Source organism: Bubalus kerabau, chromosome 14, assembly GCF_029407905.1.
Source record: "Bubalus kerabau isolate K-KA32 ecotype Philippines breed swamp buffalo chromosome 14, PCC_UOA_SB_1v2, whole genome shotgun sequence".
In the NCBI taxonomy this organism is placed as follows: domain Eukaryota; kingdom Metazoa; phylum Chordata; class Mammalia; order Artiodactyla; family Bovidae; genus Bubalus; species Bubalus kerabau.
Window position 1 is genome coordinate 59,463,453 of NC_073637.1, and position 16,566 is coordinate 59,480,018.

The following is a 16,566-nucleotide window of genomic DNA, read 5'->3' on the forward strand; positions in this document are numbered from 1 at the left end:
AACAACTAGAGACTTTAAGGGCAAAATTATAAAATATTCTGAATCTTAACTTCAAGAAAAGAGTAATGAAGCAAATTGCTAGAATAATGTATGTTTATTAGAAAATACTAAATCATAAATAATTTTTATGTATGCTGCATATATTTTTAGCTAAAAACTATTAAATGAATCATCTTTGTATTTTGATCTCATAATAAGAACTTAATAATGGATGAAGATCAGTGAATGAAATAAAGTTCCTCCCAGTAGAGACTATCTCTAATTAAATTTATTTTTCTATTAGACTTCCAGCCCCTATTTAGCTCTTCCACTTATATAACTTAATTTCAAATCTTACTGATTTTTGTTCTTCTATTTTTATGTCATCTACCTGATAGCCTAACTTCAGGCCATTAAATAAAAATCAAAATTCACTTCCCTTTCACTCTAGATACTTAAATTGGATCAGAGACTTCTATTTTTTATTTTGAGAGTTTTCTAAAACTAAAAAATTCTAGAAGAACTTCAATATAAAGCCCTAGAAAAATAGTAAATCCTTCTTTTAGCATATTAAGCCTTTATATTGTATTTTTATATCTGAATTTATCTTCAACTCTTCCTGCTCCAAAAATGGTAGCATTTTTCAAACTCTCCTATAAAATGTAGCTAAGAAGGTTTTAAAAATATTGCAGAAACATTGACATAATTGTTACCAATTGTCAGTATTTCAGGATCAGATTATCTATCTATTGAGTTGATGTTCTGAAAGTGATAGAGAAAAACAAGATTTAAGAAATTAAGCCAAACATGAAAAAATACTCAGTTATGAATTAATCATGTTTTCTTATAGTTTTATAATTCTGTCACTTCAAAATCTAGCATTGTTCCTATGATTGATTTTTCAGTAAATGCAACATTGACATTTGTTTGGAGGAAATGAAGACTCACTTGGCTATACTTAAAGTCCATTTGGGAACTAATGGTACTGATATTCACATATTGTGATTTTTTTTTTTTTTTTTGCAGTTTTACTAAAGGGAGGAAAAAAAGAGGAAGAAAAGCCATTTAGAGACTGTGCAGATGTATATCAAGCTGGTTTTAATAAAAGTGGAATCTACACTATTTATATTAATAATATGCCAGAACCCAAAAAGGTAAAACCAGAAGTGTTTGTTTATGAGATGTAAAGCAGATCCTAGTTGAATTGCTGAATAATCAGATTGATTTGTGAGCTTGTTAAACCAAAAATATATATGCCTAAGCTCTTTTCTCCCAAAGATACTCTGTTTCCCAGGTCCATAAAAGATGAAAACCCAGTTGTACAGACCACTTCCAACCCCCACATGTCCTATCCCTATTTCACATGCAGTTTTCCATTTACCCTCTGCTCATTCCTAGGATATCCTATTTGTTCATAAATTCTTGCCTTATACAGATTACATGTTGAAGGCACATACTTCAAGCTCATGGGAATAACTTAGGATCCATCTTCCAAAGTCCCAAGGACACAGATGGTACACATCATCTATGTTCAGATACTGTGGAGACAGAGCTAGGGACATATTTCCAAAACCTCTGCTCTTATTAGTGTAGAGAAAGATACTCTATCTTAATTCATAATCTTGAAAGGATTTGCTTTGCATATTTACCTAAAGGACTTTGTTGGAGGATATTTTTCATCAGTATATTGAACAGGATCCAAAGTATACTTTGAAGTAAGAAAAACACTGTCTTCTTGCTGTTATATCTCTTCTATATATACTCTTTCTTCCTATTTCTTCATTAAATCATCCATCCATTCCTTCATTCAATACATAGTAAGTGTACATCATTTATTTGTCAGTAAATGACTAGAGACATAATATAAAATCGTTCCCAATGTAGTGGTGAAGACAGACAAATACGCAGAAATTGCAATGTACTGTAGAAGTGCAATGATAGAGACTGCAACAGGGTTTATGGAGAGCCTGGAGGAGAACTCTGTTCTTCAACATGTGAAAAGCTTCAACCAGATGCTCAAGACCCTGAGAGGACCACCTGTCCCTGCAGTGCTTTATCCTCAAAGGATGGAACAGTCTTTTTCCTCTCATTGCCCCACCTAAATTACCAGCTCTGTGTTCCCATTTTTTCTAGGTTCTACGCATACACTCTCAGAGGTTTTCCCTGATTCCCTCAAACAACTTTGCATGACTTGCTCACTATCAGAGTTCTACAAGGGAAGGATTTTACTTTTATTTTTGACTTCCTAGGACCCAGAATAGTTTCTGGAGCATAGTAGTCCCTCAGTAAATATGTGCTGAAATGCATGAATGAATTGATGACCTGCTGATGAAAATGTCAACACTTCTGTGTAGTATATAGTAAGTAAGCCTACCTTAGTCATTCCAACTGTTCATTCCCTTTGATAGGTGAGGGAAATACATCTTGGAGACCAGCTTGCCAGTTGTCACACAGTTGTCAAAAGGCAAAGTCTGGACTCTACCAGTCCTGCTGATTCCAGTGAGGATTAGTGGGTTAAGTTAGCTCAATAGTTTTTCCCTTTGCTGGGACAAAAATTTTCTTCTGAAAAGAGACCTATACTGTCCTGTCAATGTGGGGAGAAATAAAGACGGTACAGTGGGTAAAAGAGGTGGCGGGCAGTTATGTACATTGCTATCCAGGTTACCTACCAGAGAAGTTTGATTTCACTGTATTTCTTTTTGAGCTTCTGTGAAATTTTTCAATGAATCAGGTGTACCATGTCTTTAAAAAAAAAAGAAAAACTGTGAAGGTATTATAGCAAATTTAGGAGTAAAGTGAAAGGGTTAGTTGCTCAGTCGTGTCCACCTCTGCGATCCCATGGACTGTAGCCTGCCTGGTTCCTCTGTCCATGGAATTCTCCAGGCAAGAATGCTGGAGTGGCTTGCCATTTCCTTTTCCGGGGGATCTTCCTGACCCAGAGATTGAACCCGAGTCTCCTGCATTTCAGGCGGATTCTTTACCAACTGGACCACCAGGGAAGCGAGGAAAGGGTTCAGTTCAGTTCAGTCGCTCAGTCATGTCCGACTCTTTGCGACCCCATGAACCGCAGCACACCAGGCCTCCCTGTCCATCACCAACACCTGGAGTTCATCCAGACCCACGTCCATCGAGTCGGTGATGCCATCCAACCATCTCATCCTCTGTTGTCCCCTTCTCCTCCTGCCCTCAATCTTTCCCAGCATCAGGGTCTTTTCAAATGAGTCAGCTCTTCACATCAGGTGGCCAAGGTATCGGAGTTTCAGCTTCAACATCAGTCCTTCCAATGAACACCCAGGACTGATCTCCTTTAGGATGGACTGGTTGGATCTCCTTGCAGTCCAAGGGGCTCTCAAGAGTCTTCTCCAACACCACAGTTCAAAAGCATCAATTCTTCAGCGCTCAACTTTTTTCAATTTTTTTTATAGTCCAACTCTCACCTCCATACATGACCACTGGAAAAACCGTAGCCTTGACTAGACGGACTTTTATTGGGAAAGTAATGTCTCTGCTTTTTAATATGCTGTCTAGGTTGGTCATAACTTTCCTTCCAAGGAGTAAGCTTCTTTTAATTTCATGGCTGCAATCACCAAAGCAGCCTTTTGAATCCTTTGGATCATATGACATAAAGCCTTCCTATTCTGCTTGCTGATATCTTAAAATCAGACTTAAATTCAGTTCATACATATGCACAGGCATGCTATACATGCCCACACTGATACATCATACAGAGAGCATGTAAAGTGTCAGAAACTGCCCTGGAGGAGAGAACCCGAGCTAATGTAAATACTTCATGCAATTTACCTGTATTTCTTCCCAAGACCTGATAGAAACCCCTAAATGATTATCACTTCCCCTCAAACATAGTGACTATAAAGTTAACTAAAAATATTAAGTGACCCTCCTTTTATACTCTTAATAATTATTATGTATGAATATAAAAATAAAATGTTTTTTTAAGTTTTTAGATTAACTTTCATACTTTAAGAATCTTTTTTCAGTCCATAAACATTATCACATGGCCCTTAGTGAGGGCATTACAAGTAAAGTTTGATCATTCCATTAAATTTAAGTTATGCGATAATCATAACTCTATTCTGGTTCAGAATGTTTTAAGAAACAAATAATTCTCAGACTATCTGCAGAACCGCTGCTACTGTTAGGGTGGAAGAAAAGTATCTTAACTCGTAAACTTGAATGAAAGAGAAAGTTAGTTGCTCAGTCATGTCTAGCTCTTTGCGATCCCTTGGACTGTAGCCCACCAGGCTCTTCTGTCTGTGGAATTCTCCAGGCAAGAATACTGAAGTGGGTTGCCATTTCTTTTTCCAGGGGATCTTCCCTACCCAGGGATCGAACCTGGGTCTCCTGCATTGTAGGCAGATTCTTTACCAACTGAGCCACTAGGGAAGTCATAAACTTGAATAACAACTTATAAACTTAAATGAATTTGCTTTTTATAAAGATTTACATAAAAGAGTGGGTTAGAGGATCCAGTTCATTAGTTCAGTGACTTCTATGTTGGGTTTCAGAAACAGCATGATTTAAATTTATGCCTCTGCAACATGATGAATTTTTCATATTAGAGAACTTCAATATTGTTCTTAAATTTAAAAAAATCTAAAATACTGAAGCCACAAATGCTAAATATATGCTGGATTAGACTTGTTACATTTGGGCCTAGAGAAAAATAGTACACCAGACAGATTAGCAATAATATCAATACAGGCCTATAAAAGGCAAATTTTATCACTATAGAAATGGCACTTATATTTCTTCAGAGGAAGAAGGAGAAATTCACTTGTTATCTTTACTGTCATTAGGTTAAATTTAGTTGGAAATAACAGCAGAGCATGGTGAGAGGGAGAGAATAACTGACCATAAGGAAGGAAAGACTTTGGGCTTCTTTATTTAAGTGTTCATTCCCCTGTTTTATTCTTTCCCCTTTGAGATTATAATACTTTTGCAAGTAGTAATAATGTTCTGTTATGGAGATGGACATTTTAGGACGATATACCTGCACTTACTAGTAAGTAGCAAATTTTGTTTTATATCCCTTGTTATAGTCACATATCTTAGAATTAATAAGAACAAACATTGTGTGAACTTCCCAATGTTATTGAGAAACTGATTAATATAATAGTTCAAATGTACTGTGCATTTACAGTTTGCCAGTTTCTATTTTGAGCACTTTAGATACATATACTCACTTGTTTATCCCTTTCAATAACTCTATGATATATATTGGAGAAGGCAATGGCACCCCACTCCAGTACTCTTGCCTGGAAAATCCCATGGATGGAGGAGCCTGGTGGGCTGCAAGCATGCAATCCATAGAGTTCAATAACTCTATGATATATATTGGAGAAGGCAATGGCACCCCACTCCAGTACTCTTGCCTGGAAAATCCCATGGATGGAGGAGCCTGGTGGGCTGCAATCCATGGGGACACAACTGAGTGACTTCACTTTCACTTCTCACTTTCATGCATTGGAGAAGGAAATGGCAACCCACTCCAGTGTTCTTGCCTGGAAAATCCCAGGAATGAGGGAGCCTGGTGGGCTACTGTCTATGGGGTCGCACAGAGTCGGACACGACTGAGGTGACTCAGCAGCAGCATGATATATATAGGTGCTCTCATTATCCCTATTTTAGAAAAATAACTTGCCCAAATCACAAATTTGGGCAGCAAATACTGAATACAGGCTTCATAACAAAGAAATCAACTCTAGACTATACCATCCTAACAGGGAGCTAAGTGAGATAATTACTTATATTAGTGATGACTGAAGCTACACCATTCATAATTTTTTATAGGAACCTATGTGAGTGACACAGCTAAGAGTTCATTGTCAGGTATGATTGTAGCCACCCTGCTTCCTCCCACCCTGTAATCTCATTGCCTTCTCTTATTTTTATATAGATCATTGGTATCCTCTCAGTTCTGTAAAAAAAAAGTTCTATAAAAAGTGCTTGGAAAAGTCATCCTTAGGATCATCACCCTTCCACATATATTTTGCTTTGTGGCTATAAAGTTTGGTGCTAATCATGATATGCTTAGCAAAAATTTTGCTCGTTTTAATACTTCCAGAAATTCTAGCAAGGATAAGAAACTCAAGGCAAGTCTATGTAAAAACAAAACAAAATGTCCAGCTATGTATGATATATGGATTAATCAATTAAATTGACCTATTTAGGCAATTAACAAAAACTATTAGTACGAATTATTAATTTTAGGCAGAGTGAAATTTGCAAATATACACAGTTGCTATATAGTTGTTTTGACTGACATCATTCCCTGCCAAGAAAGAATGTCTGCAAAAGTTAGAAAAGTATTATCTTTTCAAATGTGACGTGGAAGCCAAAGGCAGTTTTCTAGGACTATTAAAATTTTCAAGCAGATAGAAAATGAGAATTAGATCATTTATATATCTATTTTTTACTTTTTTTCATTATTAATGGCTTGTGGATATTTTCCACTCTGAATTTCCTTCAGTACATGGTAGTAGGAAGCAGGGTTTTTCCTTTGATTTCATAAGTTTCTAAAACCAAATGCACTGTAATCTGCTTAGTTTCATACAGTAAAACAAACCATTAAATAATAGCTCTGATTACTATAAAATATTTAAAAATTTGTTTCTGAATTTATAATTTCCCTAATTCTTGGAAAAGGACTATAACAAATGTATTGAGCCTTTTTTATTTAAGGTTATGGAAAAATAATTAACACTCACAAGGTTAATCATTCCAACTTGTATGTAGCATAAAAGCATAAAACTATGTGAATCAAATTTCCCCTTTTTGTTTGGGTTTAAATCATTATTATGTTAAAAGATTTTTAATGCTTGAAAGCTTTGACCTTGCCTGGGATAGGAGCCAGTTCAATCTGTTCTTGGATAGAGTTAAGCCCAAGTCATAAGATCAATAAATGCAACAGTCATAGTAAATGTAGCAGGGCGCCTGTGTCTACAGGAAGGATGCCGCCAGATAGCACAGACCACACTATATTGGCAAAGGAACTTTTCAGGTCCTTTCATGTCTCAAATCTGTCAAAACCAACCACCTATCTTTTTGAACTTCTTTCATGTATTAAGCATAGGCTTTTTGTTTTTCTTCTGACTAAAAATCATGGTCTTTTGTGTGTGGCAGGTTGCTAGCACTAATCCAACTTCATATGAGCTTGGTAGCTCAGTCATGTCTGACTCTTTGTGACCCCATGGACTGTAACCCACCAGGCTCCTCTGTCCATGGGATTATCTAGGCAAGAATACTGGAGTGGGTTGCCATTTCCTCCTCCAGGGGATTTTTCCAACCCAGGGATCAAACCCACGTCTCCTGCAGCTCCTGCATTGGCATTCTTTACCACTGAACCACCTGGGAAGCCCAACTTCATATGTATATATGGACATATACATATATGTATATATATTACATAAATATCTATGTATACAATAGAAAGCGTGCTTAGAAATTGATGATGCCAGTATTATTAACAAGAATCTGGTAATTGTAATCATAATTATCCATAATCAATAATAAATTATATGAAATGTATAATAGTAATCTATTATGATATATGAGATATTATATACATAAAGTATATATGCACAACATACATACACATCACATATGTAAAATACATCTAAGAGATTAATGACAAAGCTTGTTATATGCCAAACACTGTTCTGAAAACTATATGCATTAATTAATTTAATCCTTGCAAAAGATCTACAGCATAGTTAGGGCTGAGATGGGACTTGAACACAGGTAATGTAGCACCCAAGTCCACGCCCCTAACCAATATATCATTCCCTTCTATTGTGTCCATATTCACCAAAAAGAAGCTGTTACCTTTGCTGTTATTACTGAGTCCCAGTGGGAATTGTGGAGTGTAAATCTAACTTCTTAACTTCCCTGCACTTTAGCTTCCAAGGCAGTAATCTGCCTGGGTAACTTCTCTCTCCTCTGGGTTAACTTTCTTTGGGTCTTTACCTAAGAAATGCTCCCAGCATATCTTAACATTTGCAAGTTACTAGATACCTTTGTTTAAAAGGAAAGTTGTCTTTTCTAAAATTAGCGAGTGATTTTTTTAAAAAATCACTTTTTCAAAACTTTTTAAGTGCATAGAATTTTAATAACATAGGTAATAGTGACAAAAAAAAAAAAAAACACTGTAAAGAACAGTTTTCTCTACACACTATATAGTTGTGGTTATTCCTTTCCCTGAATGTGTAAATGGACTTCATAGGTTTACAAGCACATTTTGGCAAACTTTCAGGCAATCAGTGTCCATTAGGAAATCAAAATCTGGGAAAAAAATCTAAATTAACCAGTCAAGCAGGGTAAAATTTAATTAAAATACAAGTGACATTAGTTTCCTCTAAGAAAATATTTCCTTGACATTTTCACTTACTCTTATCTGTTTTACCAGTAGAGTTCCACTTCGGCTGCTATGTCGAATCTCCAACAATGTCCTCTGTAAAATGAGCCATCTGGATTTTATTCAAAAATCCTGCAGTTTCTCTCTTCAAGATCACTAATGGCTCCTTCATTTTAAATTTAAGTGTGTATTTTCTTAATCTTTATTTATCTTGACTTCTCTGGAATATTTGACTAAGTTGATCACTCCCCAAACTTGAAATCCATCCCCAACTTTCATTGCATTCCATTAATCAAGTTTTCCTGTTTTATCTTTCCTTATTGCATCTCTAGTTAGTTATTCAACAAATATTCATTTAGTGCCTACTATAGCTAGGCACTGCTCTAGACACTAGGGACAGTAGCAAATAAAATGAATTTCCTACCTACCTAAAGATTATTGATGTCTGTTTTTTTCTCCATCAGTTGTTCACCAAAGCCCATTCTTGGGCCATCACCCCTCCCCATATCTGTTTCCACTATTTTTTTTTTAACTTCTTTAGAAATCTGTCTTTATGCTATCAACTGCTGCTTTAAAGATTACCCTCAGTATGATTTAGAACAAGGGATTCAAATCCTAAATTCAGTACTTGTTTTATTAATAATAACCATTGATAAGTTCTTGAAATACTTGAAGTCTGAGATTTTTCATTTGCAAAATGGACATAATAATCATACCTACATTGTAGGGCTGTTGTGAGATAAATTGGAAAATGCAGTAAAGTGTTTGAATTATTTAGCATTTAAAAGGCATTCTATTGTTATGACTATTTCTTTCTTAGTTCCTCATTCTCTTATCCTTATTCTTATTCATTCTTGATCTGCCTATAATTATATCATCTCTAATCAATAAACTCCCCCTTTCGGATGACTGTGCTCTCCTAAACATTAGGTTTCCAAAACCATGGTCATTTCTTTTTTCACGTTAGCTCTATTCCTTAAATTTCTCATTTAGATTGCTGACTCTATTATTCTTCAGGTCACTGGAGTTGAAAATTGTGAATTCTTACATCTTCTTATTTCTATGGGAGCAATCACTATTTAAACTTTTATGTGTTTTGATGATATGATCCATATTTTGTTCATCAAAATATCACCAGTTGTATCATAGACTCAGTGCCCCAAAATGCTTGTGGGGTGAAAAAATTGAATTAGAATTAAGAAAGACAAAAGACTAGATAGAGATTATGTTGAGGACAAAGAGCAGGTGCATAGAAGCGAAGGGATTAGTAGAACTTTAAGATAGGGAGGGGGATTTCAAATTTGTAATCTTGGAGGGAGTCAGTTCCTCGTGATGACGAGTGCATACTGATGGGCGGCTGTTGTCAAGTTAGAGTAAAAGTCCACAGGAGAGCATTCTGCCTATTTTCATATGCTTACAGTTAAGTATGTATTTCATAGTTCCCTTTACTCCGAGGAAATACATGGACAATTTGTCCTTTGAATGACAGTTCTTGCCAATGTTTTCATACCCTTTTGCCATTTGTGCTCAAAATTCAATGCCTCAGGGAAAACACTTGAGGTTTTTTCCTTTAATCAGGCTCTATGCCCACACAGCCTGCCTGCTGCTGTTGCCTCATATCTACACCTTTAGCCAGCTTCCAAATTGCATTAGTAGGAATGATTGCCAGGGGAATGATGCTCCTCATTGCTGAGCCCTTGAATAATCAAGCTGCCACATTCATGCTTCATCAATTACAGTGATTGCTCTCTAAAGATAATCCTATTACAGATATGTTTCTCTCCTTGGTGGGCTCTGGGGGAAATGAATCCATTTCTAAATAAATACCATTATATTTAGAATAATTGAAATAAGCATAAGTCTTTGAAAGATTTGAATAACTTTTCCACATGCAAAAGAAAAGCTTCTCACAGTCAGAAGGAATATAGTATGTCATGTTCTCCTTGTATTGTTCATGATGAAAATTCAAGCAAATAATGTGTTCTCCATATGCTGGGGACCAAATTTTGCCTCTAATGTTATACTGAACTGTCAAGAATAATTATTGTAGTATATGAGTGTGTAGGAGTAAATATACAATGAAATGTGTAATACTAAATATATGTGATTTTTAAAACACCATTTTTCCAAAACCTTTAATATTGGTATATTGTAATTTAATAAATTAAAGATAAAAATTCCAAATCTTATGTTTTAGCAGTAAAATGGTATGTAATTTTGGAAACTTTAGTAACATTTTAAAAAATTGATTATACACAGTGCCTATTGCCATTTAAGACAAATTTTTAAAAATAATTTTTATAGTCTGTGACTGAGAGAGACAGTTTTCAGCTGACTGATTCAAAACTTTACAAGTAATTTATGCACATTTGATGGAATTTAATCAGAAACAACTTGGATATAGGAAGAAATAGCCAATAAAATATCTAAATTAATATTTTCAACTTGGCAACTTTTCATCATTTTTTTCTATAAGGCTATCCCCTATTTCTGTTTTGAAACATATATGATACCTGTTTCTTTAAATTAGACATAATTTTCACTTGGCTTTATGTTTCTTTGTCAGGTATTTTGCAATATGGATCTCAATGGGGGAGGCTGGACTGTAATACAGCATCGTGAAGATGGAAGTCTAGATTTCCAAAGAGGTTGGAAAGAATATAAAATGGTAAGTTGGAAGAATTTACATAGTTTTTGACATTTTATAGTGAGCTTTTCTTCACTACACTATGTGAGAAGCCCTTGTATTTTTAGATGTCTTTTAAAAAATAAAATGATACATTCCTGACATTATTCTCATTAAACACAAAGCACTCATAAATCTTTTTCAATAAATGATTTCCATGTGTACATCAGAAAGAAAAATATATTACTGAAATTATTTAGCAAACTATTATATATTGTCTGAATTTGTTCCTGATTGAATGAGGGTGGAGGAAGCTGGAATTTGGACCCAGTCTGGGATACATGATCCAGGACAAGAGAAGTGTATAGAGCTGTGGGCTGTGGAGCAGAACTGGTGGGCACCATCAATGACTTCACTCGAGTGGCTGGCAATTTGTTGCTGGCTATGGACTAAAAACTCCTCCAATGTGGCTAGGGTGGGCTTCCCCCAGTATAGTGATCCAAGATCATCAGATTTATTATGTGGCAGTTGACATCCTTTGAGCACAAAAATAGAAGCTTCCAGGTCTTTTAAGATTTATTAAACCCAGAAATGGCATGTCACTTCTACTGTATTCTTTTAGTTAAAGTTGATGACAGGACCAGTCCAGATTCAAAGTAAGACAAGTACACAAGGTTTTGAACTGCAAGATGTGATTGAGGTCTCCAGAATAACAGTAGATAACATCATTACCATCATCACCATCATCATAGCTACCCTTTCAGTATTCTTATGTACAAGTCTCATACATAAATTCTTATCTAATTTTTATATCAAATGTATTAGTTAATACTGTCCCCATTTTAAGAGGAAACTGAGCAAGTTGGGAGATCAATTTTTCCAAGATAATACAGTAGATGGTTGAAATAATCCATAATCCAATAATCACATAGTGCCTACAATATTAACTGTTAAAATCTGCTGACAAATTATCAAGAAACAGTAATGGAAGGGATTTCCTTTTGCAAACTAATCTCATCTTTTACATATGAATGTTCCAGGTAGTTCTTGTCTTGACAAATTTTTGACAAATTCTCCTCTCAGAAAGTAAAGAAAGAGATAAAGAGAAATACTGTACTAACCTCAGTTCTGCCTTGATATTTATGTTGCTGCTGCTGCTGCTGCTAAGTCGCTTCAGTCGTGTCCAACTCTGTGCGACCCCATAGACGGCAGCCCACCAGGCTCCTCCGTCCCTGGGATTCTCCAGGCAAGAACACTGGCGTGGGTTGCCATTTCCTTCTCCGATATTCATGTTGAAAATGTTTAAAAACAGTGGTTTGCTTGTCAACATTGCAGTTTACCCATTAGTAGGTTAGTAATTGACCAGACATCAGTAAACGAAGGGTTTTAAGAAATGAAGGAAAGTGTCTACTGGTGTCTCTTTATCTACAGTATTTTTTATCAGATTTAATGCTGGAAGTAAGTTAATAAAGTTTGGAGTTACACAAAGTTGGAATCTTGATATCTTCAATAATCCATAAACTCAAAATAGAAATGTAGGCTAAAGCCAACAAGATAGAGTTCTACAAAGATAAATGTGAAGTCTTTCAACCTAGACCAAAAATATACAAGATTAACTGTGAGAACTTAGAATAAAGATGATGTTACTGAGCAAGGGCTAAAGAAGCCAATACTATGGCACAGGCTTTTGAAAAAAGAAAGAGCTTTCATTTTGAGGTAAACTAGAAAGGAGCCAGGAGGCAAGGCTGTCAAATCTGTCTCCACAATCCAGAGACCACGGTGAAATTTAAATGACTAGGGGAATGTCATACTTACGGATGAATTGGCTAGTCTTGAATCAGTCCATACAAGCTGCAGAACCCAGGTTTTATTTATTAAAAGATTTCTTGTTTTGTGAAGTCCTCCAGAGGCAACATTTCAATTCTTTGGTTCTGTAGATTGAGTGTTCTTGGTTCTGGAGTCACCCTGGAGACATGGCCTCCTGTCTGCACATGCACAGTTCTAGTCATCACTCTGCCACTTGAAAGTAGAGTGATTTTTAGCAAATCATTTAACCCACACCTTAAGTTTCTCACTTGTTAGGAGGGGATATTGCTAATAGTACCTCACTTGCCTTGCCGGGGGTATTGTGAGAATTAGCTATAAGTAAAGCACTTGGCACATTGAATTGTCAGTAAACTGTAGGTATTATTATTATCCAAGATTAAAACATCAAAAACTGCAAATGTTTTCTTAACTCTGGCAAAAATATTATTTGGCAGATGATCTTAAGTCATGATTATTTTCACTACTAAAATAAGTTTTGAAGATGTTATCTGAGAATTAGACTATAGCTGTAGATTCTGGCAAGTCTGAAATACATTATTATTAATACTAATAATAAAAGAAAATTTAATATAAAGTTGTCATCACAGTGACTTTCCAAAATGGTGATGTACTAGCTGTAATCATCTGCTGCCTTGGCAAACTAGGTATATTAAGTAAGAAAGATTGACATATGAAGGACGTCATTGATTCATGTCTTATAAGCATTTGTCAAATGTATATATTTAAGCAAGTTTTTTTTTATTGTTGGAATGGGGCTGAATTATTCTTTAATCATAGCTTTTGTGAAGTTTTCTCCTCTCCCTTTTTCAGGGGAGTTAGAACCAGGGATGGGGGAGCCTGGTGGGCTGCCGTCCATGGGGTCGCACAGAGTCGGACACGACTGAAGCGACTTAGCAGCAGCAGCAGCAGCAGCAGCAGCAGAAAGACTATCTTTTATTCAAACTAGAACAATTTAACAGCTTAGTGTCGATTCTAAACAGTCAGAAATGAGATAAACTCTAAAATTTTGAAACATTTTGGCAAAAATGAGTCTGATGACTTTTTTTGTTTTGTTTTAATTAAAAAAAAAAAGAGCTGTGATACAATACACAATGGAATATTACTCAGCCATTAAAAAGAATACATTTAAATCAGTTCTAATGAGGTGGATGAAACAGGAGCCTAAGAAAAACACCAATACAGTATACTAACGCATATATATGGAATTTAGAAAGATGGTAACTATAACCCTATATGCAAGATAGCAAAAGAGACACAAATGTATAGAACAGTCCTTTGGACTCTGTGGGAGACAGTGCGGGTGGGATGATTTGAGAGAAGAGCATTGAAACATGTATATTATCACATGTGAAACAGAGCACCAGTCCAGGTTCGATGCATGATACAGGGTGCTCAGGGCTGGTGCACTGGGATGACCCAGAGGGATGGGATAGGGAGGGAGGTGGGAGGGGGCTCAGGATGGGGAACACGTGTACACCCATGGCTGATTTATGTCAATGTATGGCAAAAACATTACAATATTGTAAAGTAATTAGCCTCCAATTAGAATAAATTAATTAAATAAAAAAATAAATGAAAATTTAAAAAAAACCAATTTATCATATATTATAATTTGGTTAACTGTCACCAAAACACATGGTATAAAGTGTTTCAGTTGTTTCCTCCAGAGCTTTTCTTTCACCTGCAGACAAAGCAACATGACTCCACAAAGAATGAGCATAGACTCCTTATGCCAACTCTTATCAGTCACACCCACTTCTGCTCCCTGAATCAGAACCGGCTGCTACATCCTTTGGGAAAGAGAACTTGACATGTACCAGTTACTCCTTAATCTTCACTGTTCTATTATATACAATAAGATGCTTCACTTCTTTCTCAAGCACTGACTGTGAACTAAAGTTTCATCCCTCCTTCCTTTCTGCCTTTCCTCTCTCCTTCCCTTGTAACTGGTTGATATCTGTGGGCTGACTCTTGCTTCATAAGGTCTCCACAACAATAAGTTAAAATTGTCAACACATGAAGTTACAAATATATAATTATTATTTTTAAACCTCTCTCACCATGGAAGACTTGCAGTTTAATTGATTCTTAATGTTGGCTTTAAGACTACAAAATCTTTTACCTAAGCTTTGTTTTCACTTAAAACTTCCTTATGAGGAGATTCAGCAAAATCTGGTTTATGGATTTGTAAAGATGTTTGCCAAGGGGGAAGTCTGGAGTGGGCTCTTTTAATGAGGCACTTAGGGAACAACATTAACTCCTTCAAGCCATGAGAATACCGTTTAGTGGCCTACAGCAATAACACTTATCAGCAGTACTTTTGCATATACAGCCCAATCAAGCTAGGCGTTCCAAACCGTACCCCAGTGACCTAACTTTATAGAAGGTAGTGACTAATGCCCTGGAGACAACCTGTCTTTGTATTGAAAACATTTAGCTCCATAAACAGAGCTTCCTATTTACACAAATATTTCATTCTGAGTACCATACCTTTTGGGAGTTCTTTGTTTCTGGAAAGAAATTAAGAGCACATTTTCAACTTCATTTTATCATATTCACATTAAAAGGAGAAAAATATATATCAGAAATTTAAAATGCTGAAATATTCATCTTTTGATCTTTCTTAGGCTATCTCAGTAGTTAGAGGAGATGCACAATTGAATTGTATATTAAGCACCTTTGGAAAGCCACAACTCAGTAACCCTGACTTCTTATTTGTTTTCTTTGATCATTTTATGAAAAGAGATGAAACCTACAGGGTACATAGACTGTGTCTGGTTTCAGTTGTGTTTCAGCCATAAAAAGTCAACACTTCCTATGAGTATTATCAGACAAAACAAAGTATCAGAGACAATTATTTCATCAACTTCGAAAAATACGAATCAAAACTGAACATTTTTGCAAATTTTGGCAAAAGCTAATGAATATTAATCTAGTCTCTGTGTGCTTTTTTTTTTTTTAAAGCAAAATGTGGTTTATAAGGCCAATTTAAAGTCAGCATTAATTTAAGCTAAATTCCAGGGCCTTTTGCCTTTTATTAAAGAGCTAAAGGAGAAATAAAATTGATAAACAATCTATCTGAATTATGATATCAGAATCATAATATGTGATTTTTTAAATTATGTTATTATGATTGGCAGGGTATGGTATAGCATCCTTGGATTTTATTTATAAAAAAAGAACAAGTTCTGTTTTTATTACTATTGTTTATTCAAAGGACTTACTGCTTTTTCAGTGTCAACACTGAATTTTGTGTAAGACTTTACTTTCATTCTTATGACTGTTGCAAGCTATTTGGAGTAAAATATAAAACCTGTGGTAAACAGGTATTCAATAATATGTAAATCTTTTTTTTTTTTTTGCTTGTTTGTGCATTGTCCATCTCTGTATTTCCAAAAAAATATGAATTTTTTTCAAAGACACTCCCATAATATACAATCAACTCTTAACTCCTAATATCTTCAATATAAAGATGAACTTTAGTTTTATGCCTGCTTTTTTTTTTCCCCCTATGTACCTCTTAGAGAATTTGATCTGGTTAATTTATTATTTCTCGTTTGCATTCAGAATAGGTATTCTACATTATAATCCTATGGTTCTCCACCTTTAGTACACCGCATACTCACCTGAGGAACTTTTAAATGCATAGATCTCTAAGACTGCCCCAGACATACTAAGTTGGAACCTCCAGATGGGAATCAACCAAGTCATGTATATTTTGAAAAAGCTCCACAGCTATTTCTGATAGGCACTGCCAGTT

The 16,566-nt window shown here is 35.4% G+C and overlaps 1 protein-coding gene and 1 non-coding gene across 3 annotated transcripts in view; one reads left to right on the plus strand and one right to left on the minus strand.

The window, feature by feature from the left end:
- ANGPT1 (angiopoietin 1) overlaps positions 1-16,566 on the plus strand; it is a 301,836-nt gene that overhangs the window by 235,400 nt on the left and 49,870 nt on the right. For both annotated transcript variants that reach the window (XM_055546445.1, XM_055546444.1), the window contains exons 5-6: positions 1,006-1,133; positions 10,920-11,021. In XM_055546445.1, coding sequence (XP_055402420.1) covers positions 1,006-1,133; positions 10,920-11,021 — 230 coding nt within the window. The remainder of the gene's footprint in view (positions 1-1,005; positions 1,134-10,919; positions 11,022-16,566) is intronic.
- On the minus strand, positions 4,312-4,383 carry TRNAC-ACA (transfer RNA cysteine (anticodon ACA)). Its single transcript has one exon. It is a non-coding gene; the product is annotated as a tRNA-Cys (tRNA).